Consider the following 25,562-nt stretch of genomic DNA (forward strand, 5'->3'; position numbering starts at 1 on the left):
AAATTTGTGAATCTAATGAAACGCTTTCGATTCTAAAAAAAATTTTAATTTCTACTGTGTTTCATTTCTATGGTGCAGAACGTATTCAGAGGGTTCTTCGATATGTTTCAAGTGTTTGTAAACTGTTGGTAGATGTTTAGGTTCCCTCAATGGAGATAAGAATGGAGGTAACGCTACACACTCGACAGTTTTGGTTTAGTTCGTTTGTAGCTTCTTTTCCATCGAGATATGAGTTCCAAACGAGAATTATCAACCGAAAAACGTTCCAGTATTCTGACCTTCGCAGAAAAAAAAATCGATTCTAGTTACTGTTGCAGATACTTGAATAACTTTCATGCAACGCGAATGCATATTTCGCTTGTGTCCGGATACTTATTGGCGGTAGTGTATGAGCATTTATTCGATATCTCTCCAAGAATAAATTCTATCAAATGGTGTATCACGTTCAATTAATTTTTTACCGAGTGTTTTTTCTATTTCATATGTTCTCTTTATCCTTTTGCCATCGAGTGATGCGTGAAACGCGAAACGTGGCAGTAATGCAATATCTTTTATCCGATACTCGTATCGTAAAAAAATATTTCTGTTTGTGTTTGTACTACTCTTGTCAGCCTTGTAAATATTAAATAACAAATAATATATCAATTAACGTTAATCAAAATCGAAAATAAGTCGAAATTCTGAAAAGGTAAATTTGTCAATATTGACAGGCAATTTTTTCTTTATTTGTTTTATAGAACAATTTATGTTTGTTTTATAGAAGAACCTTTGAATAAAAGGTAGGAATACGATAACAGACAATACTCGATAGGAAAACTATTTTTTTTTTTTTCTTTTTGTAGAGAGAAACAGAGGAGACAATTTAAAAATACAGGTCATATGATTCGGGGATGAAGGTACAATTTCGACGCGGTAGTTCGAAATGCGCATGCGCAAAATATGCAAATATGGCGGTCGCCAAAGAGTGGTTTAAATCTGCACAATTACCACTAATTTATTTGTAATATTTGACCATTTTTCTCAGTTATTATAATTACGTTTAGAGAATAATTTTTGAGAATGTAGGAAGAAAAGGTATTTTACATTGTAGGTTACGAGGCTACATAATTTAAATTCATAGTATTGCAACAGTTGTGTCTGGATCATGATCTGTGAACCAGGTTATTTTTGTCACAATATACAAGAGCAGTGTTGCTCACTATGCTGTACAAGATAAAAATCTTGCATGGTAAGAACATACACGGTGTTCTCAGTTTTTAAAATACAGAAGTTAGTTTGCAGCAGGTAATCGATTACTATGTGAACTCTTATCAGTGTCGATTATAAAATCAGTCACCTAATGAAACTGTTTCATAGCAGTTTTTCCTTTTAATAATACATGAGCGGATTTATTAATTATTAATATGTAAATTTAGAAGTTTAACATAGTAATCTCATAATGTTACAATTACTCTTATAAAACAGCAATGTATTTCCCTAAGGTACATAAAATATACAATCGTGAAGAAAATTAAATAACTCATATTTGTATTACGAAGCTTTAGTTAAATTTACAGATCTATTACGTGTGGTAAAAGCATCTAATAACACTATTAAGTTTAAATGCGACAAAAGAAATACCAAACGAGTCAAGCGTTAAGTTGACTCATTAGGTATTTGTATTTATAATACAGCTAATGAACACACGATATGGCATTAGTTTCACAAATTTCGATCAGAAGTTAAAAACGAACTACATTTTTGAAAAACATTTTGATTAGTGAATATTATTTTTAAAGAAAATTGTGACCGTTGAAACTCTCATATACGTACATATATACAAAGAGGTTTCATCTGTAACGTTCTAATACCAGGCGAAAAATATCACATATGTAAAATACTATACATACATTCGACAGCGATAACCGGATTGGACAGACTTAACATTGGCATTTTGATAATTAAATTCAACATCCTATAAAACAGGTATCAGTGGAAACGATGTGCTCTGTTATATATCACGAGGTGATATAACGCAAGACTATGTGATTTTCAAGATTCAATGGACGTTTTGATATTTGTATTAATAGACATGTTTTTAATACGATGGTAAAATAACATTACTAATGCATAAGAATTCTCTAAATCAGCGATATAACGCGAGGTCATCCAATTCTTAAAGTTCCACAAGTATTTAGATTAGATATTAGTAGACATCTAATGATATGCGTTTACACTGCGATGGTGAAGTAGCATTACTAGTGTACGATAATCCACTAAATCGGCGATATAACACGAGGTTATACAACTCTCAAGACTCAGTGAAAAATTGGATATTTACTTACGTAGATATTTTTGCACTACGATGGATATTACTTTTGGACGGTAATTCACCAAATCGGCAATATAACACGAGGTCATATAATTCTCAAGATTCAGTGAAAAATTAGATATTTACTTAAGTAGATATTTTTGCACTGCGATGGTAAAAAGATATTACTTTTGCACGGTAATTCACCAAATCGGCAGTATAACACGAGATCAAATAATTCTCAAAATTCAGTGAAAAATTAGATATTTACTTAAGTATATATTTGTATACTACGATGGTAAAGTAGTATTATTAATATAGAATAATTCACTATATCGGCAATATAACACGAGGTCATAGAACTCTCAAAATTCAGTAAAAAATTAGATATTTACTTAAGTAGATATTTTTGCACTACAATAGTAAAGTAGTATTACTGTTACAGAATAATACTAAATCAGCGATATAACGCGAGGTGATATAACTCTCAAGATTCATTAAAAAATTAGACATTAGCGGATATCTTTACACTACGATGATGGAACAGTACTAATATAGAAGAATTCGGTAAATCGGCGATATAACGCGAGGTTACATATCTCTACGTTCAACAGAAAGTTAGATATCTATTATTAAATGTATTTACTCTACCATAGCGAAGTAGTAATACTGGTTAAAAAAAAATTCGCTCAATTGGCAAGATTAATGATGACCATATAGCGAGAGTTGTCTATATTTGGATCATATCGTTATCGTGAACCTGGTCGAATATTCTAAGTACTCTGGACTTCCACATTTAATCATGTCTGCAGTTATAATCGTTTCCACTGGCTGTATAATCAGTTCGGAAGATACAATGCGGTTGCAAATCAACAAGTTGTAAATTTTAAGATTATTTTGAATTTTATGATTTTCGAATTTTTGATCTTTTAATTCTTTTTTAATCTTTTGATTTTTGAACTTTGGATGTTTAGAAACTTCAGAATTTTTAAACATTGAAATTTTTGGTTTTTGTGATTTTAATATTATCACATTCTCAAAAACTTCTTTGAACTATTAAGTTCTAAGACATTTGAATATTTCAATTTTAAATTTCAGAATCTTTAAAGTACGAAACTTGATATTTTTTAATTCTTAAATTGTTTAATTATGAAACTTCAATTCCGTATCTTTCCAGAACTTTCATTTTTCGAATTTCATGTTTTTTCGCGTTTGAATAATTTACAATCGCACTGTCTTAAACCGAACATACGTCAACGTCGTCGGAGTTCACATCTTGGTCCACGTATGCCTGATCATATCAGCTGCCTTTTCAGCAACCATCATTATACCAGCGATAGGGTTACTATTTGGCACACTCGGGAACACGGAAGCATCGGCCACTCGAATGTTCGGCACTCCACGCACTCGAAGTTCCGGATCAACAACAGCTGTTGGATCATCGTATGCACCCATTTTGCACGTTCCTGACTGGTGATTTTCGGGTCCAGTTGCCGCTCTTACGTAGCATTCCCAATATGCGTCACTTCCGAAGTGATAGCTACAAAAGAATAATTGCCATTTTAATTACTAATATTTAATTATTTAACTAAATCATTTGGATCAAATTTGAGTTCAATTATTATATAAAATTATTAATACTTAATGTCTATTAAATTGTTCTTCAAAGTTAGTATCAGTATAATCGTTGAATTATTGACATTAGCCTAGTATTGAATCATTAATTAAACTTGTTCTTTCCAAACTGGTATGAAATTATTAATTAAACTTATTCATTTTAAACTGGTAATAAATTACTAAGTAAAATCTCAAAATAAACCCTCCAGACTTCAACAAAAATCGTCCTACCGTAATTAGTTAATTTACAACCTCACTATATCTCCCAACCAAGTATCGTACCTCTCCCAGTCACCCAACTAAAAACACTTACTTGGCGCAAAGAGGATGGACCACAGATTCCAGCTTCAGGTCCCACTTCTTCATAGTCCTCGTGTTCATCAGGTCGATAGCCTTTTTAATCCCTTCGACCAGCACCTTCACATCCTTCATATCAGTGAAGTAATTCGGGTAGATCAAAGGTGGCGCAACAGGATCAGCAGACCGCAGTTTCATGAATCCCCTGCTGCCCACAGTGACCGCAGTCGGCCTCAGCACAATCTCCCTCCTATCGGAACACAGAGCTAGCGCACCGTTCAGACACTCAAACTCTAGTCCAGTTCTGGGACATTTCGGAGAAAATCCGTCGAAGAAGATCTGAATATCGGGTACACCCGTGACGGCGAAACTGCTTTCAAGGAACGCAGTCACCTGGGTGAGTCCTGTGCTGCTTAGAGGACCAGTCCGAGTATCCAGGTACTCGTTCACACTGTCCATAGTCATGGCCTCGTAGGCAGTGTCCTTGATGCTGCAGTGAATAGCGACTGACACGTGGTTGTGCAGGTTCTGACCCACCGGTAGATCCTTGAAGACCTGCAGACCTAACTTGGTCAGGTGTTCCTTGGGACCTATACCGGAGTTCATCAGTATTTGCGGGGATCCCACAGCTCCAGCGGACAGGATCACCTCTTTGTTGGCCTTCACGACTCGCTTGAAGCCATCTTTGTCTATCAACTCCACACCGTACGCTCTGTTCTCCCACTGGTTCATCAGGACCTTCGTCACCTGCGCGTTTATGAGCACCCGCAAGTTAGGTCTTCCGTGAACCGGCCTCAGATAGTTCCTCGATGTTGTGCCTCGTAAACCATTTTCTGTCACCATGGGCGCAATCATGAAACCCGTCTGGTCGTACTCCTTCCGTTTACCTACTCGGTAGTTCAGTTCGGACGCGGCTTTAAGTACTTCGTCCGCAAATTTGGGCTTGTGGGGGTAATACTGGATCTTCATGGGACCTGGGATGGGGGCAGTGCGGGGTTTGTCGGACACTATCGATTGGTCGATCGGGTTTTCGGCACGCTCGAAGTAGTGGGTTATTTCGTCGTAGGACCAGCCGATCGCGCCGCTGCGGGCCCAACTGTTGTAGACTTCGGGGTGCCCGCGGGCATACATCATACCGTAGAGGCCGCCCGTTCCGGATACCATCTTTCCTCGAGGCCAGGTGCACACTCCGTCGGTTTCTGGAGATTATTAAATTTTAGTAATTATATGATACGATCATTTAGGATCATTTAGTATTTATATGATAGGATTTAGTGAAATTATGCGAGGGTTTAATGAAATTTTTGATAGACTTGCATTCGCGGTAAGGGGAGGACTCTTTCTAATTCTTTTTTTGGGGGGAATTGTAAGGTTCTTATACTTTCGGAGGTTCAGATTTTTGAACTCGGTAATTTCGGTGTTTATGGAAGCATTATTTTGATGTTCTTACACTTCTTAGATTGTAATCACCTACTAAATCTCTTCATGGTTCAAATTTGTCTCTATACAAATCGCACATCATTCTTCATTTTGTCTCAAATATCTTTCATTCTTTCTATATTTCTTGTGCGTTATTAAGTCAATGACCAGCGTTATTAATGATGCTACTTCTCCGTTGCTCGAAGGTTAATAAATGATATGTACCTAGACACGCTGTCGGATGAGGCATAGTAGGTTCCGTTTTGTAGTTCCAATCTAAAGTAGAATTGACTGCGTGGAAAGCGAGACCTGGAATCGAAGTCATTGTTGGTTCTTCTGGTCCTGCTTCGATCAACAGGACACTCCACCAAGGATTATCGCTTAATCTTCGAGCGATTATAGGCCCTGCCACACCGGCACCCACTACTATGAAGTCGAACCTGCATTTTCATAATTTTAGTCAGAAAAATCATTTATCGTATTATGATATTAACCCCTTGGCTACTGTGGGCGCCTATAGGCGCTTAGAAATTTTGTGTTTGTATTACTGAGAGCACCTATAGGCGCCCACTTTTATACCAACAGCGTTTTTTCCTAGCGATTAAAAAGTTGTTATAAAAAAGAGTTATGACGGCGTGTTATAACATTTGTCATTTGTATTATCCTTTGTACATAAAGGAAGGATAAAAAACTGTATAGAAAGGCTTTAGCTTTGCTTTTTATAAATAAGAATATCTGACTTTTTATTATAATAAATAAGACCATAATCACATTTCTCAGAAAAAATCACCGTAGCGAAAGGGTTAAAATTTAATATTATGCTTCATATCAATTTTGTGTTTTATAATAATTTTGTATATGTTTTATGATAATTTTGTTAAATTGTTATATTTCAAATATGATACATTTTTAATAGTAGTGATGTGATGAAAATTCAAGCTATATCTACGATACAGTAAACACCCGTTATATTGCCGGATGAGGCCTCTTGAAGCAAAAGACTCTTGCTCTTGAGAATTAGAAATTGCACTTGAGATTTGCAATTAACGATGTATTTAAATTTTTGAACTTAATATTTCAGAGTAGGTTTTTAACGCCATATACTAAACTTTTGGAAGAGAGCAAAATTTTTTTAAAGCAATTTTTCTTTGAGAGCAAAGAAGAAAATTCCTTTTAAGTGACTATCTCCATTAATTTCTGTATTTTATGAAACTATTCTTTTGTATGAAACATGGCAATATAACAAGAGTCTAGTATAGGTCAGAATATTAACAAATTATTCGATACTGAAACATTAAATTTCACTATTTGCTATGTCTTTTCAATAACAACTATTAAATCTAAATAACTGAATTTAAAAAAATAGAAAAATAGAAAAAATTTGAAGTTTGATAAAATCAAAAATAAATTTCTTACCATTCTTGAGGTACTTGATCACTTCCGAGCCTGTTGCAAGCATTCGATATATCGCATCGCGATTCGAACAGTTTCTCAACCAAAGTCATGAAAGAAGTCTTCACACCGCACTTGGATTCCATGTACGATGTGTCTTTGAAATCGCAATAACAACATCCTGAGGTTTCGTTGTTTGTATCCAGCTGACTAGTCTGAAACTAGTTAACGAGCTCTTCAATTAAATCGCTTTCACCTTGTTCTTTTTTTAATTGCGTAATTTTGTTTCGCATTCTGGATATTTCAAAATGAAGGAAGGAAACAAATAGCCGTTTATACTCTATCTTGGCTTTCGTAAAATTTATACGGTTTGGCGTAAAAGAATTTAAACGGAGGTTTTGAAATTACTTGTAAAACTGTGTATTTATGTTATGAAATTATGTGAAATATAATTCTAATTAATTTAGGGAAATTATTTATGTGTACATTTGAAGTTATGAAATTGTTTACGATGTATATTTGACATTATGAAATTATTTATGATGTGTACATTTGAAGTTACAAAATTATTTTTTATATATGAAATTATATGAAATATAATTCTTGTTAATCTATAGAAGATACGAAATTTTTTGTGATATGTACATTTGAGGTTACAAAATTATTTACGATATGTACTTGACATTATAAAATTATTTATGATGTGTACATTTGAAGTTACAAAATTATTTGTGATACATGAAATTATATGAAATATAATTCTTGTTAATTTATAGAAGGTATGAAATTTTTTGTGATATGTACATTTGAGGTTACAAAATTATTTACGATATGTACTTGACATTATAAAATTATTTATGATGTGTACATTTGAAGTTACAAAATTATTTGTGATACATGAAATTATATGAAATATAATTCTTGTTAATTTATAGAAGGTATAAAATTTTTTGTGATATGTACATTTGAGGCTACAAAATTATTTACGATATGTACTTGACATTATGAAATTATTTATGATGTGTACATTTGAGGTTGCAAAATTATTTGTGATACATGAAATTATATGAAATATAATTCTTGTTAATTTATAGAAGGTATGAAATTTTTTGTGATATGTACATTTGAGGCTACAAAATTATTTACGATATGTACTTGACATTATGAAATTATTTATGATGTGTACATTTGAGGTTGCAAAATTATTTGTGATACATGAAATTATATGAAATATAATTCTTGTTAATTTATAGAAGATATGAAATTTATTGTGATATGTACATTTGAGGTTACAAAATTATTTACGATATGTACTTGACATTATGAAATTATTTATGATATGCACAGTTGAAATTACAAAATTATTTATAGTGTGTATACGACATAAAATTGTTTATAGTATACGTTTAAAGTTATAAAGTTGTTTATAGTACCTGTTTTATGTAACCTAATTATTTATGGTCTGTGTACGATGTAGTAAAACTTTTTATGGTACATACTTGACGTTATAGAATTATTTATAGTATGTGTTTCACATCATAAATTATTTACAATATAAATTTGACACTATATATAAATTATTTATTAAATTGTTTACAAATGTATATATCAATTTGTTTAAATTGTTATGAATACATAACTGATAACATACACTTCCTTCACTGTAAACAACTTTATAAAAATGTTAAAAGAATGCAAAAATCCCCGAGTCGAAATAAGTAAACAATGACCATCGTTGATAATAAACATTTTAAAAATTGTATATCTTGCATATTTTAAAATAGTATAATTAGTCTGCGGTTCGTGTTCACAATCTATTTTTAAAGACGTGTACACACGTTGTTTGCTATAAAAGGGTTAAGCGTGATGTAATAGTAGCTCTGTTTACCGGAAATGGATGTTGAAATGTGAATGTCAATTGTAACAGCAGTGAAAAGAGAACGTAGAATCTCATTTTATCTAATTCGTGGCCAGTGTCACCTGTGAACAAAAAGCAGATATTTAAATTAACTTTCTACTATGCAATTTTTTTACTTAAGTTTGTAACGGAAGAAAGATTATTATTCATTAGGTCAATGTACGTAAAAATAGTTTTAAAAATAGTGGTATATATTTAAGTCAGTAGTTAGCTTCAAGTTTTTATTTTTATCTTAATTTTACCATTCATTTTTATAAGAATTTTAATATTTATTTTTATGTTAATTTTTATTTGGAAATTTGCATTCATTTTACTTTAATTTCGGTATGAATTTTAATATTTATTTTATATTGATTTTTATATATTTACTATTGAAACTTGAGAATTTTAAGAAATTTCAAATTTTCTTACTTCTATGTTAATTTTTTTTTTAACACTTGCATTAATTGTACCTTAATTTTTGTCCTAATTTTGAGACAAATTTTAATACTTATTTTATATTAATTTTTATATTATTATTATCGAAACTTGAGAATTTTGGGAAATTTCAAATTTTTTTCATTTTGATACTTTGCATCTATAAAATATTAAAATTTTGAAACTTTGACATTTCAGATTTCAGTAAAATTTCAAAACTAAATCTTAATTTATTATAACTTTAAGAAGACCTGCTTTTGGATACTAATTTTCCAGTATCGTATTGTATCTACATAAACCTACCTTACATAAAAAATTAACTCCTCAATTTTCCTTCAACCTAAATAACTTATCTTCCATATCAAAATTGACCCCCCTCAAGAAAGTGCAACATTAAAATTATATACTTCAAACGATCACGTTAATTGAAACCTATCAAACTATCAAATTCCCTCCAGACTCCTATCTCGTGATCAAGATTCATCAAAGCTAGATCGTATTATGCGTTAATCAGTAGTACTTTCTCTAAACAGTGTATTAACTTACCACTCACTTTCACTATAGATTGTCTTGATTGAAATCAGTAACGGAATAATCTTGTACACGAATTTCACTATCATCCATTGTTTGCTGTAACTGACAGTCAGCTGTCTTGTATGAAGAACTTTAATGAAAGACTTACGCGAGACATCTTCTTCACGCTTTAAGATTCAAATTGGTGTGTCGTAAGTGAAATTTTGTGATGCTTTTATGTCATCAAATTGTCTTACGCTTTTATTCTGTGAGTTGTTACGTATTGCTCGTTGCAGTTGAAAATCGATCGTTTTGTATGAAATTTATGAAGGTTTTGTGTAGATATTTTTAGTAAATTTTAATGTTTGTATTATCAAGATTACTAATATTATTACAATTGTTATTAATAACATTACTGATATTAGATTATGTTTTATACATTCATCACTAAAATAATCATTTTAAATAATAAAATGATAGGTTTTGATGGCCAGTCAAGAAAATTCAGAGTTAATGTGAAAGTTCATAAATTAAAAAGAAAAAGTCATAAGGACTCTAAAATTGTTACAAGAATACAATAATATAATATATTATTATAATAACAGTAAATTATATATTGTAAAACATACGTATACATTATGATGTCATATTACAATATTATACAGGGTGTCTCACAACTCGTGTAACTCTCTGGAAGGGCTGGTAGAGGACGAGATTCTGAACAAAATTTCCCTTTGCAAAAATGGGGTTTGAAGCTTCGTTTTTGAATTATTAAGGAAAAACGTGGACCAATCAGAGCGCGAGGATTACGCGTGCGCAGCGAGAGCGACACCCTCGAGCATAATGGCTGCGGGGGCGTAATCCTCGCGCTCTGATTGGTCCGCGTTTTTCCTTAATAATTCAAAAACGAAGCTTCAAACCCCATTTTTGCAAAGGGAAATCTTATTCAGAATCACGTCAGCTACCTCCCATTTCAGGGACCTGCACTAGTTGTGAGACACCCTGTATATGCTGTATACATTATTGTATATGTTATTACATTGCATATGTAATATGTATTACATATAGCGTTGTGGTATGACGTTATAATATAACATATGTAATATGTAATATAATATATATTATATGTAATGCACATGCATATGTATCTCTCCTAATATAATGTTATTATATTACATATTACTACACGAATACTTTACATGCATAACGTGTATAAATAACATCTTAAAATTCAAAAATTAAAAAATCTCAAACAAGATTTGCAGAATCGCACTTCCTATAATAAAAAGCACACCCATCAAGGTTACATCATGCTATTTGAAAAAGAGAAAGAAAAGTCAGTCCGATACAACGTATCAAATTGACTCTCTATTCATAGCGAACCGCATGCACTCATTATGTTACGTTCATTCGTAACGAGCAGAGAAATTACGAGCGTCTATCGAGATGTGAAATAACATTCAACGTGAAAGTTAATGTACTCGTGAAACCCGGCAGAATCGTATTACAGTTTCACCGATCGAACGAAAACCGAGCCGAGCGTTCTGTACAAAGATAAATCGTTCAACCTCAGGAACCAGGAAGCTGAAATCGGCTTCTAAATACACGGGATTATTGAAAACAACGCGAACTCTTTCTTTATTTGTATGTGAAAGTTATCGTCTGCGAGAAGAGTCTCTATCGTTGTTTGATAAAAGAGACAAAAAGATTTGTAGAACTCTCTTCCGGTGAGATAAGAGAACCGTGTGGGTCGCGATTAATCATAATTCTGCTACTTGCGCGCTCGAAGCTTGGATGCCTCTGAGCGCGAAAGTTCTGACATCAGGGGAGATTATCGGGCGATAGTTTTGGTCTGTTTCAAGTTTTGAGTTGTTATGGTTGTGAATTTTCTTGTTTTCAAGATTGAAAATTTTGATTTTTTTAAATTTGCAAACTTTTGAGTTTTTAGGTTCAAGAATTGTCAGGTTTCCAAATTTGAAAAATTGCAAATTTTTCAAGCATAGAAATTATTAAGTTAGCAAATTTAAAAAATTGCAAATTTTTCATTTTCCAAGTATAGAAATTATCAAGTTTCCAAATTTGAGACATCGTAAAATTGCATATTTTCAAATTTATAAGTTTACGAATTTGCATACTTTCAAATATTCAAGTTGACGAATTTTCAAGTTTTCATATTTGCCAATTTTCTAGTTACCAATTTATCAAGTTATCCATTCATCAATTTATCAATTCATCAAGTTATCAAGTCATCAAGTTATTAATTCATCAAGTTATCAATTTATCAAGTTACCCATTTATCAATTTATCAAGTCATCAAGTTATCAATTTATTAAAGTATCAATTCATCAAGTTATCAATATATTAATTTGTCAATTTACCAAGTTATCAATTTATCAAGTTACCCATTTATCAATTTATTAAGTCATCAAGTTATTAATTCATCAGGTTATCAATTTATTAAAGTATCAAGTTATCAAGTTGTCAATTCATCAAGTTATCAATTTATCAATTTACCAAGTTATCAATTTATCAAGTTATCAATTCACAAAGTTCCAAAATTCTAAGAAAAATTCCAAAAAATTTTCAAAAAATTCTAAATTTCCAATTTGTCCAATCTCCTATTATCAAATTCAAAAAGTACCAAATTTTGTAATTTAGGGTTTCCTATAAGGGTCACCATAAATTATAATTATACTTTTTGCACGCTCGAATCAGCTTGGAATGTTCCGAACGTGAAAGTTCTGACATCAGGGGAGAAAAATGAATCGGTTGCTCGTTTTGATTCGAGTTGAACTCTGGAGCACGATCACTTTCGAACGTTGCTGCTGAGATTCACTTTTGTGAAAAGCATGAAAAATTCGATTGGGAATGTTCGAAGTGAGTTGTTCATTGCCTTGGAATAGGAAGTCATTTACTTGTCGTAAAAATGTGAAGCTGTTGAATCATTGCTAATACAATCATCTATCACTGGAGCAGCTACACTTACTCGCGGAAGTATTCGTTTTGAGACAAAATATGGTGTTAGATAATAGATATTTGATATTTGGGAAGTAAGGTGTTCCGTATTGGGAAAGATTCATGAAGCTTTCTTTGTGAATGCAAATTTGTTTAATATGGCAGATCATTGTATGTTCCTGAACCATCAAATCCCCAAATCCCAAGTTTTCAGATTCCTAAACTTCGAAGCTTCAAATTTATAAATTTCCATGTTCCTAAATTCTCAAATCCCTAAATTCCAAAATGCCCAAATTTCTAGGTCTTTAAACCCTCAAATCTCCAAATTCCAAAATGCCCAAATTTCTAGGTCTTTAAACCCTCAAATCTCCAAATTCCAAAATACCCAAATTTCAAGGTTTTTAAACCCTCAAATTTCCAAATTCCAAAATACCCAAATTTCAAGGTTTTTAAACTCTCAAATCTCCAAATTCCAAAATACCCAAATTTCAAGGTTTTTAAACCCTCAAATTTCCAAATTCCAAAATACCCAAATTTCAAGGTTTTTAAACTCTCAAATCCCAAAATTCTAAAATCTCCAAAACCTCAAACCCTCCAATCCCCAATTTTCCAAATCTCCAAATCCCTAAATCTCCAAACTCCTGAATCTCTAAATTCAAAATTCCACCCTCTAATTTTACCCTCCAACCACCATCCACATCACTATAAACCTAACTCCCACAAAACCCCAAAAAAAGAACACAAAAACCCCCTCATAAATGTCACAAGTCACAAACATCTCAGAAACCAGCTATAAAATTAATAAAAATTCAGAAGAAAAGAAACTTACCCTTATAAGACTTCAAATGAAGCAATACAATAATAACCGAAAGCAACACAATAACATCAGAACAGAGTATCGTATAAAACTATCGATGACAGATAAAACTACAGATGATGACAGATAAATCATTCAGAACCGACATTACCTGGAACGTCGCGCGATGCAAACGCTGCTGGTGATTCCAGGAGGACAATAAGTCGACATTCGGGTAGCTGGAGCAAATGCTCTTCTTAAACGAGATCGACACAAACCGATCGTAGACAATCGAACGAATCCGCGTGTGAACGAACGCAGCCGGTATTCCTCGGGTTTCTCACTGTGAATCATTCGAGTGAACCCACACTTCCGCGGCCACGGTTACACTAGACACGCTAATTAAGAAGCTTGCAGCATGTGGCGATGCGAGAACACTCTTTTCCGGAGAAAGAGCCTTGGCTTGACGTCATTCGGTTGGTAAACCAACGGAACAGTGTGTTCAACTGTGGCACGCGTTGTGCGAAATGAATCCCGTGGGTCCGAGCCAAACGTGTTTGGGTGGAGACTGACGGATCGGAGACGGGCATCACGGTTTCTTCGAACGGTATGATGCATATGGAGAAGTGGGATGCGACAGTTTTTTATGTGATAGCGAAAGATGTGAGTCCCGATTGGACGTGAGAAAGTAGATGCGTATAGAGAAGTAGGATAAGACAATTCTTTATATGATAGCCAAAGATGTAATACTTGAATGAACATTTAAAAGTGGATGCATATAGAGAAGTACAATAAGACAATTCTTCATATGATAGCCAAAGATGTAATCCTTGAACGAACATTTGAAAGTGGGTGTATATGTATAGAGAAGTACAATAAGACAATTTTTCATGTGGTTGTCAAAGGTGTGTACCTTAAATGAACATAAAAAAGTGGATGTATATAGAGAAGTACAATAGGACAATTTTTCATATGATACCCAAAGATGTAATCCTTGAATGAACATTTAAAAGTGGATGCATATAGAGAAGTACAATAAGACAATTTTTCATATGGTAGTCAAAGATGTGTACCTTGAATGAATATGAAAATATGGATGCTTATTGAGAAGTAGGATAAGACTCTTTTTCATATGATAGCCAAGGATGTGTACCTTGAATGAACATTTAAAAATGGATGCATATAGAGAAGTACAATAAGACAATTCTTCATATGATAGTTAAAGATTTAATCCTTGAATGAACATTTAAAAGTGGATGTATATAGAGAAGTACAATAAGACAATTTTTCATGTGGTTGTCAAAGGTGTGTACCTTAAATGAACATAAAAAAGTGGATGTATATAGAGAAGTACAATGAAACAATTTTTCATATGATAGCCAAAGATGTGATACTTGAATGAACATTTAGAAGTGGATGCATATAGAGAAGTACAATAAGACAATTTTTCATATGGTAGTCAAAGATGTGTACCTTGAATGAATATGAAAATATGGATGTTTATAGAGAAGTAGGATAAGACTCTTTTTCATATGATAGTCAAAGATGTGATACTTGAATGAACATTTAAAAGTGGATGCATATAGAGAAGTACAATAAGACAATTTTTCATATGGTAGTCAAAGATGTGTATCTTGAATGAATATGAAAATATGGATGCTTATAGAGAAGTAGAGTGAGAGTCTTTTTCATAAGATTGCCAAAAATATGAACATTGAATGAACGTAAAAAAGTAAATGCATATAAAGAATTGCAATGAGGTAGTTTTTTCATATGATAGCAAAAGATGTGAGGCTTGAATGGAAATGAAAAAATAGATTCGTATAGAGAAGTAGGATGAGACATTTCTTCGTGAAGTAGCGAAAGGTATGAACCTCGAATGAATGTGAACAAGTAGATGCATACAAAAGAGTACAATAAGACAGTTTTTTATTGCACAAAGAATGATGTGAGGCCCGAATGAATGTGAAAGAGTAGATGCTTATAGAGAAATAGGATGAGACACTTTTTCATGAAGTAGCGAAAGGTATGAACGTCGAATGAATGTGAACAAGTAGATGCATACAAAGAAGTGCAATAAGACAGTTTTTTACTAGATAAGGAAAAATGTAAGTCCCGAATGAATGTGTAAAAGTAGATGCTTATAGAGAAATAGGATGAGACACTTTTTCATGAAATAGCGAAAGATATGAATCTCCGATGAACGTGAAAAAATGGATGTGTATAGAGAAGTAGGATGAGGTTCTTTTTCATGAGGTACCGAAAGATGTGAGGCTCCAGTGAATGTATAAGAGTAGATGTGTCGGAGAAATGTGATGAGTCAGTTTTTTTATTAGACAGCGAAAGATGTAAGCCTGCAATGAATGTGAAAGAGTAGATGCATACGGAGAAATTTTCTTATTAGATAGCGAAAGATGTGAGCTTCGAAAGAATTGGAAAAAGTAGATCTGTGATCACCTGGAATAGTGAGCTACGAGAGCTTGCGTGAAACGTGTGTCATTAATGTTCTGCACTCAAAAGGTGACTCACACTCACCTTTCTATTTAATACTACAGTGTGAAGTAAATAATTTTTATCTAAAACTGTAATGTTATGCATGTGACGTATAAACACAGCAATGTAGACGATAGTAACGATTAATAACTTTAATGGAGTTCAGAAAATTTTTCAACTAGAAAGTTCTTTGTTACTTTAAACAAGTAACAGATAGAGGAGTAACGCAACTAGTATAAATACCTGTAATGTAATTAGTGTTATTTTTATTAACTGGTAGAAAGATTTGTAATATTACTAATAATATTTTGATGCTAACGTGACTGGTGGAAATACTTGTAATATTACCAGCAATATTTATAACTTTATAACCAGTACAAATATTTATAATATTACCAATAACTTTTTATAGTAATATAATTAGTACTACTTGCACAATTATTATCAACAGTGTAACTAATAAAATCGCTTCAAATATTATTAATAGTATAAGTATAAGTAGTAGTAAATGTATAAGTAATAGTATAAGTAATAGTATAAGTATAAGTATAACTAGTAAAAATTGATCACACAAAAATGAATACCAATATATCCAGTAAATATCTAGTTAATTAAATCTCATAAAAACCAACAAAAAATTATTAATTTAAAAATGAATACTCACTGAATATAACTGTAAAATGTTCTACTCCTCACACTTGTGTATTTACAATAAACTTAATTCATCTTCAGACGTTAACTATATATTGTACTACAATTAGATAGGTTATCACACCTGTGTTTTATCAATTTTCAGAAACAGATAATTATTATCATCCACTTACAAGTAGCGCTTCTTGTTAAATAAATGTTTTCTGTTATTTGTTTTAACGAAGATATTATCATTGTAGGAAGCTAATTTAAGATACTACAGATATGTATCTAACTAATATATATCCTAAAATAATAAGAATAATAATATTTAATATATATCTAAAATATGTATCTAATTTCGATTAATTTGCATATCTCTATATGATCAAATTATTATTTTCTATTGTTGTTTCATATTAAAAATTGTTGCTAGTAATATTATTAATCAATTTATTGTAGTTAATATCAATTTCAAAATAAAATGGTAATATTAATTTTAAAATAAATATATTTGTACACATAATTATTTTGTCATACGTAATTTGAAATCTTCTCGGTATCATTAATCAGAAACATTTAACAATTCAGTGACACACCATATGTTCTACACATGTGTCACGCATGTGTGTTCTGAATAATCGTGGGAGACCTAAGATACTAATAACATGTTTTTAACCAGATTGATATCTTCTTCGACATCGTCCATTAAATCTTACTATTCCACTTATGTTTACTTTGTTCTCTAATCTTGTAAGAATTTTCATGATTTTCAATTATTCCGTTAATAATTAAATGATTAAATTATGCTAGGCAATTGAATTTTTAGTTGACATTTTAATAAATATTACAAAATAGAATTTTGTTGAGAATTTTAAATATTAATTACTAATATTGTTATTAAGAATAATTATAATATTGTAATTGTAATTAATATAACATAATAACTTGTATGTATAAATAAATTGTAATTAATATAATAACTCAATAATTGTAATAATTATATTCTTAATATTATAATTAATAATAATTACAATTTTATAGTTATAATTATAACACCAATTTTCAATTCCATTATTAATGTTTAATACATAAATTGTATGTATTAATACAATGACTTTTTATTCGAAGATTAAAGTTCTGTCCTCAATGAAGACTTCTCAGTAAAAGATTAAAAATCGACATGTATTTTATATCTCCATTGATCAGTCACGTGTAATTGTGAATTATTATGGCTAAAGTAAGCAAATAGATAATACGAGGTTCAGAACTATAAAATGAAGGTCAAGATAACCAATCACATTCATCATCGAAAATTACTTCTCCATCAAACAATCAAAATCAAAAGCTGTTTTAGAAAGAACACATAAATATAAAAAAGAACAATTTATGAACAGAAATTCCAGCGAAACACAGAAGTTAAAAAATGTATACAGAATAAATAATTCATAAACAATTAGTATGTAAATAAACGTGAGCTGACCTTCGCGACAAAAGATAAAATTTCGCAACAATGAACTTGGGTTGCTTAAAAGAAAGAATAGATCTCGATCCATTATTCGGGTAATAAAATTACATAAAACTGGTACATACACGAATGTAGCATATATACAGTCAAGTTTTACTTCCTGCATTCGCGTGTAAGTTACACAAGTTTTGCACAAGTTTTGCAGCGGTTCGTTTAAACCGGATTTGCGAGCTATGGTTTAAGCTTGCTAAAAATAATAGCGAATTTCCACTTTGCAATTGCTTGCATAAAACTCGCTCGTCGAAAGTTATTTTCGTAAAAAGAGAAAGTATTATTTCAGCAATAAACATCGGGTATGTATTATTGTTCCGATTATTGCGGAATATCTTATTTAACATTGTACTTAGCTTTTGTTCGTGAAATTTCTTTTGTTCGATGCGAAGGTGAAAAGCAAAATGAAAAAGCAGTAAAGTGATATTGACTCTGATATTGTTAGGAATAATATTGAATTTTAATATTGTTATTATTCATGTTCATTTTTAGTTATTGTTATTTTTGTAAGTTATCTATATTTTTCAATTTTTATACTTTCAGAGCTCTATATTTCAGAATTTTTGTATTCTCAAATTTTTATATTTTCAAACTTCTATATATCCACATCTCTATATTTCCTAATTTCTATATTTTCAGAGCTCTATAATTCTAAATTTTTACATATTCAAATCTCTATATTTTCCAATTTCTGTATTTTCCAAATTTCTATATTTTCAGAGCTCTATATTAGCAGATTTCTGTATTCCCAAATTTTGACAATTTTCAAATTTCTATATTTTCAAACTTCTATATATCCAAATCTCTATATTTCCTAATTTCTGTATTTTCCAAATTTCTATATTTTCAGAGCTCTATAATTCTAAATTTTTACATATTCAAATCTCTATATTTTCCAATTTCTGTATTTTCCAAATTTCTATATTTTCAGAGCTCTATATTAGCAAATTTCTGTATTCCCAAATTTTGGCAATTATCAAATTTCTATATTTTCAATCTTCTGTATATTCAAATTTCTATATTTTCAAATTTCTATAGTTTCCAAATTTCTATATTTATAGATCTCTATAATTCCAAATTTCTACGTATTCAAATCTCTGTATTTTCCAAATTTCTATATTTTCAGAGCTCTATATTAGCAAATTTCTGTATTCCCAAATTTTTGCAATTTTCAAATTTCTATATTTTCAAACTTCTGTATATCCAAATTTCTATATTTCCCCATTTCTATAGTTTCCAAATTTCTATATTTATAGATCTCTATAATTCCAAATTTCTACATATTCAAATCTCTATTTTTTCCAAATTTCTTAATTATCAGTGCTCTATATTTCCAAATTTCTATATTTATATAGCTCTACATTTCCAAACTTGTATAAATCCAAATCTCTATCTTCCCTAATTTATATTTTTTTCCAAATTGCTATATTTACAATCAATGCTGTATATTTCCAAATTTCTATACATCCAAATCTCTATTTCTGAGTCACTATACTCCCCAATCCCTGAGTTTTCCACCTTCTATAATAATCTAACACTGCTATATTACCAAATGTGCATTATACCAAATTTCTATAAAAATTTCTACATTCTCGAATTTCTTGCTCACTCTATTTTTCTCATAAAAGAAAATATGAATATGTGTATAATTACAGGTATAAGTATGCATACAAATGTACACATAAAATTGCATATGATTGTATCTCTAAAATGAACATTGTGCATTATATACTATTCATTACTACACATTATTATACATTACTATACATTACTATACATTACTATACAACCATACATTATATACTATACATATAATTATACACATAAATGTATATATAAATACATCATACAAAATGTTCAGATAATTGTACAATATGCATATAAATATACATATAAATGTACACGTATATTTTTTTGTAATATTTGTAATATTTTTGTTTAACCTTACAAGAATGTTTTCAGTCATAACTTCTCTATAGAGACCAAAGCAAAATTTCAATTTGACCAAAAGATAAGAGAAGTATATAAAGCTAAAGATAATGTTGATTCTAATACGATACATTATCTATTTCTGTTCTTACCTGTTGAAAGTTTTTTATTTTTATCTTCGGTCGAGCACAAGTACGATACACGAGACACGACGATGAACTGTGATGAACGCAAGGAAAATCGTTTTGAATTTATATCCATCATTTGATCAATATATAAGACATGAAAAATGATTGCATTTAATAGGCGTAGTATTTTCCTTGAATTTGAACCTCATCGAACAATGGAAACTACAGAATCCTTATTGTTGAGAGGAACAATTGAAATTCGTCACGATTTAAGATCTTTGTGGTTGGTTATTCCGACTTTTTCTGAATTTTTCGCTTACATTGTTCATATTTTTAACTTTGACTGAGGTTATTCCCTAAATTCTTACGTGTATACGGAATTCCGTTTTGAGGGAAGTTTTCATCACACCTGTCATTTTCATTCTTTCATATGATATTCTTTTATTCAAAAAATCTTTCAAAATTCTTTAGAAGTTCTTTAAAAAATTAGTTGGAGTTATTTAGTTCAAAATTATTTTTGCATTTATTCTCAAATTATTTTGTTTAATTATTCGCTCTTAAATTATTTTTAAAATTATTTATTTTAATACTATACACCCCTGTTTGAAAATTATTTTACAATACAAATTTTGTTAATTATTTATCCCAAAATTATTTAAAAATTTTCAAACTTTTAGAATTATTTTAGGATTGTTCATTTTTCAACTACTTTAAAAATATTTATTTCAATAATACATACTTCTATTTGAAAATTATTTACCTTAAAATTACATTATAATTATTGTACAATTATTCATTTTTAAATTGTTAGAATCATCTACCTTAAAATTATTTTTGAATTATCTGTCTTAAAATTATTCCAATGTTATTTATTTTTAATTCATTTTAGAGTCATTTGTCTTAAAATAGTTCTATTTTAGTTATTTTAAAATTATTTACATAATTATACTTGCATTATTATACATAATTATACATAATTTTAATATTATGTCGGCTAAAATTATTTTACAGCTATTAAGATTGTAATAATCCTGTCTCTGTAACATATTATGGTACTTTCTTATTCACAAGTATACCTCTAATAATTCAATAATATTTATTTCATATTTTGATATCTAAAATTGTGATTACATTACATCGTCTTCGTTTTCACCTTCCTTATTGCAATTATTTCCTTTTTCGAATGATATATCAGATTTTAATATTCAATATCGAAAGTTAATAAAGCAGTCAAAACATGTTTATGTACTTATGAAATGTTTGCCAGCTATGAATATCGGCAATCGAATAATTATACAACCCGTTATATTATTTATGATAGTCTGTAGCGTTTCTTTTTTTTAATTTAATTGAAATTTCGCCCCAAATTCCGTAGCGTTAAATAACTTTTATCTCCGACATCGCTTTCTCCAGTCTGCTATTAAAACATAGTTAAACATCATGCAAGCATAACAAATTTTAGCGATGGTTTAATCGTTACATCATTCCCATTTATCCAAGATTTTGTTAATAAGAAAATGAATTACCGACAATTGTTTTGTGTTTTTTCGTCGATTATATACTTTGTCAACGTATAAAGGAATTTTATGTAGCGTCTTTGGAACTTTTACTTTGAGTTTCGCTTACGTAAATTCTAGTGAATTGTATCCTCAAAGTCGGCTTACTTCGCCAATTAACTAATCATTGAAGCTCACTTTCATCAATTATCGTGGAACTTCCTTGCTTCATATATTAACTTTCTTCGTTTGTGTGATATACTAAATTATACTGCGAGTAGTGAACAGCTGATTGGTGTGTGTATATTGGTTAAGTGATGGAAAGTTAGATTTGAAGATATGATATGTATAACACATGTCATGTATGTTATATTTTATTGTGGATGTGTTATATATTATTTAAAGATATTACACATTTAAGGTATGGTATATCATATCACACATATGTGTCATATATCATTTAGGACATATGATAATATATGATATATACATCGCATGTCATTGAAGGATATGACATATGATACATATGATAGACATCATTCAAAAATATATTACAATATACCATATATGTCACATATCATTTAAGGGTATAACATATTACACATATGGGTCATATATCATTTAAGACATATAATAATATATCATATATACATCACATATCACTGAAAGATATGACATATGATACATATGATAGACATCATTCAAAAATATATTATAATATACCATATATGTCACATATCATTTAAGGATATAACATATTACACATATGGGTCATATATCATTTAAGACATATAATAATATATCATATATACATCACATATCATTGAAAAATATGACACATGACACATACGATAAGTATCATTCAAAAATATATCACAACATACCATATATGTCACATATCATTTAAGGATATAACATATTACAGATATGGGTCATATATCATTTAAGACGTATAATAATATATCATATATACATCACATATCATTGAAAAATATGACACATGACACATACGATAAATATCATTCAAAAATATATCACAATATACCATATATGTCACATATCATTTAAGGACATAATGCAACATATCACACATATCACACATATGTGTCATATATCATTTAAAACATATGATAACATATGACACATATGATAAACATCATTAAAAAATTTGTTACAATATACCATATACATCACATATCATTTAAAAATATAATACAGCATATCACATATGCCACTTATCATTTAGAACGCATTACAATCTATCACATATATGTCACATAATCTGAAGATATGTTACAGCATGTGACATTATTACATGCACATATATTTCACTTATCGTCTGAAGATATATTACATGTCACATTCCTCATATCGGTTAATATATTGCAATATGTCACACATATGTGATATCTTTTAATGATAAATTCTAGCATATCACACACGTGCCAATTATCCTTTCAAGATATATATACATGTTGCATATCATTTGAATGTATATTATGACATACTACATATGTGTAATACAACATATCATTTATACACAATGATATTATATATCACATAATATGAATATATGTAATACATGTGTATCACATAATATGAATATATGTAATGCATGTATATCACATAATGTGAGTATAGTTTCTCCAATTAAATTGACACAAATCTCCCTGCAGTTTTTCTCCCAACAAAAACGACCTCAGAAATATTAATCGAATTAAAATTCTTCACTTACTGTTTCAATAAATATTTCATGCTCTTAACAGTTCAAAAATATTTTATACTTCTTTCTCATCGTTCCTTCAGAAAATATCTTCAACACAATTCTCCTTTCCTTTATATTCAATTCGAAACATTTTGAAGCACAGTTCTACCAAACCAACCACTCAACACAACTCACCTTCGCAAACTAGAACCATTACTTTCCCCATGGTGGTGGAGCATTTTAATTCACCGCGGTGGTCACGTGTTGACCGTCATAATACAAAACTGGTCAGACATCGATAGTTTATCATTTCTACACCATATAAAGCAATCAAGTAATACCATATATCTACTATTTTCTACTTCATAAAAATAAGTAGCTCGCTATTGTGGAACTTTCTCGTTGACTCATTGTTTACTCAAAGACCCGAGCGAATCGATTAGATAAATGCATCTTCAGAATCTAATGAATCTTCAGAATTGTAGGGACACTTTCCCTGTTGCAGATTGGCAAGTTCTCCCTTTTTGAGATACGGTTACCTCACGTAATTAAAACCACATTATACAACACACTGCATAATGTACTTCTATAATGTACAAGGTATCGATCATAATCTCCTAATCATCGCTGACCATCTATGATACTCAAACGTGAAATAGTTCCACAAAATTTCGCAAACCGATATAACTGATAGTTGCTACTTGCCTTGAATTATCATTTAATCCAATTCGCTGTCAAATTAATGCAACTCTATCGCAACCACTTAAAGCCTTTGTGAAAATGGAGCTGTGAAATAAGCTATGTCTGACGAATTCCAAAGTCAACTTTTCATGAGAAAGCGTAAAATTGAAAGCTATTAAAGAAAATCAGCTCATGAATAAACAAGTCGGGTTATAACAAGTTAAGACATTAAGTCCTAACAAAAACAGTGCATAATTTTCTAAAAAATGACAAGGTAAACTAAAGATACATAACTTATTTTAATAAGGTCTTGTATTAAAGAGTTTGGAACCAGAAATCATAAGGTTGAGACAGCTAACTTTTCTTGAATGAGATGTATGGATGTTACAGATGGTTTATGGTAGTTTATAAAATAAAATTTATTAAGACATGGAATATTTGAGTTGTATCTCGGTTCTTACCTGCCATGGTACAATCCGCTTGTGTTATTATGTGATTACAACACTGGTCTCCGCTCGGCCACCACTTAAGCTGCCCGAACAACTTATGCTAGTTTTGCCGGGGAAATGAAGCATATCGCAGTCCACATTTCGAATATGTATGTGACGGAATACCACACCAGTGGTGGAAACACGACTCGATGGTGCGGGTATCATTGTTTGTCTTCCAAATATTATTTTATTAGAGGTTAAGTGGTTGACTTTCTAGCGCGGGGTCAGAGTGAGATCGATGGAGTTGATTATTTGGTGGGTGAGGATATTTTGGTGGGGATGTGTTCTTGCGGGAAATATCGAGACATTTTATTAGGAAATTTCGTATTGTTTTAATTTGGTTTATACTGATTTTATTGTAACAAAGTTTTACAGATTTCTACAGTCGCATAAGGAGAAGATTTTTAATCCTGTTTTAAGGTTTTTTATTGTGAAATGTGAGGTACTTTATTAATAGGAAATTTTTAAGCTTAGAATTGTATTACCAAACTTGAGGATTTTGAAGTCCTCAAATTTAAAATTTACAAAACTTAAAATTAACAAAGTTTTGATTTTGTTTAAGCCTTAGAATTATTGATTTTTTGAATTCTTAGATGCTCAAAGTTTCTAGAATTCCTTAAATACTCAAATTTTCGAATTTCTATATTACTAAATTTTTAAGTTTCGAAATTTTCAGATTCCGTATCTTAAATTCTTAAACTTGCTAAATTTAAAAATTTTCAAAATTCTAGAAATTCTTGAAATTTATAAACTTTCAAATATTCAAATTTCGAAGTTTCTCAATTCTTTAATTTTTAAATTCTTGAAGCTATTAAATTGCGCAATTCTCAAATTTCTAGAATTTCTAAAATTTTGTTAAATTTTCAAAATTACATT

The 25,562-nt window shown here is 30.5% G+C and overlaps 2 protein-coding genes across 6 annotated transcripts in view; one reads left to right on the forward strand and one right to left on the reverse strand.

Moving 5' to 3' along the window:
- Positions 1-25,562, forward strand: part of Flo2 (flotillin-2) — a 156,164-nt gene that overhangs the window by 90,780 nt on the left and 39,822 nt on the right. The window lies entirely within an intron of this gene.
- LOC100883370 (glucose dehydrogenase [FAD, quinone]) lies at positions 692-24,769 on the reverse strand. Of its 4 annotated transcripts, none has more exons than XM_076528934.1 (6): positions 24,657-24,769; positions 8,904-8,995; positions 7,040-7,236; positions 5,849-6,063; positions 4,221-5,403; positions 692-3,830 (listed from the first exon to the last, which is right to left on the reverse strand). In XM_076528934.1, exons 1-6 carry the CDS (start codon positions 24,661-24,663, stop codon positions 3,560-3,562), a joined length of 1,965 nt encoding a protein of 654 aa, XP_076385049.1. In that variant the 5' UTR covers positions 24,664-24,769; the 3' UTR covers positions 692-3,559. The 4 variants fall into 4 exon arrangements, with proteins under 4 accessions (XP_076385049.1, XP_076385050.1, XP_012146264.2 ...); XM_076528935.1 differs by lacking the exon at positions 24,657-24,769 and adding an exon at positions 23,545-23,720; XM_012290874.2 differs by lacking the exon at positions 24,657-24,769 and adding an exon at positions 13,787-14,428.

The sequence above is a fragment of the Megachile rotundata genome, chromosome 2, assembly GCF_050947335.1.
Source record: "Megachile rotundata isolate GNS110a chromosome 2, iyMegRotu1, whole genome shotgun sequence".
NCBI classification, from domain to species: domain Eukaryota; kingdom Metazoa; phylum Arthropoda; class Insecta; order Hymenoptera; family Megachilidae; genus Megachile; species Megachile rotundata.

What these genes read in the sequence shown, in the direction of transcription:
- LOC100883370 (XM_076528934.1), bottom strand. An exon ending in CATTTCAACATCCATTTCCG is followed by an intron (nt 7,237 to 8,903) that starts GTAAACAGAGCT and finishes CTCGTTAACTAG; the next exon opens with TTTCAGACTAGTCAGCTGGA. An exon ending in GATCAAGTACCTCAAGAATG is followed by an intron (nt 6,064 to 7,039) that starts GTAAGAAATTTA and finishes ATGAAAATGCAG; the next exon opens with GTTCGACTTCATAGTAGTGG.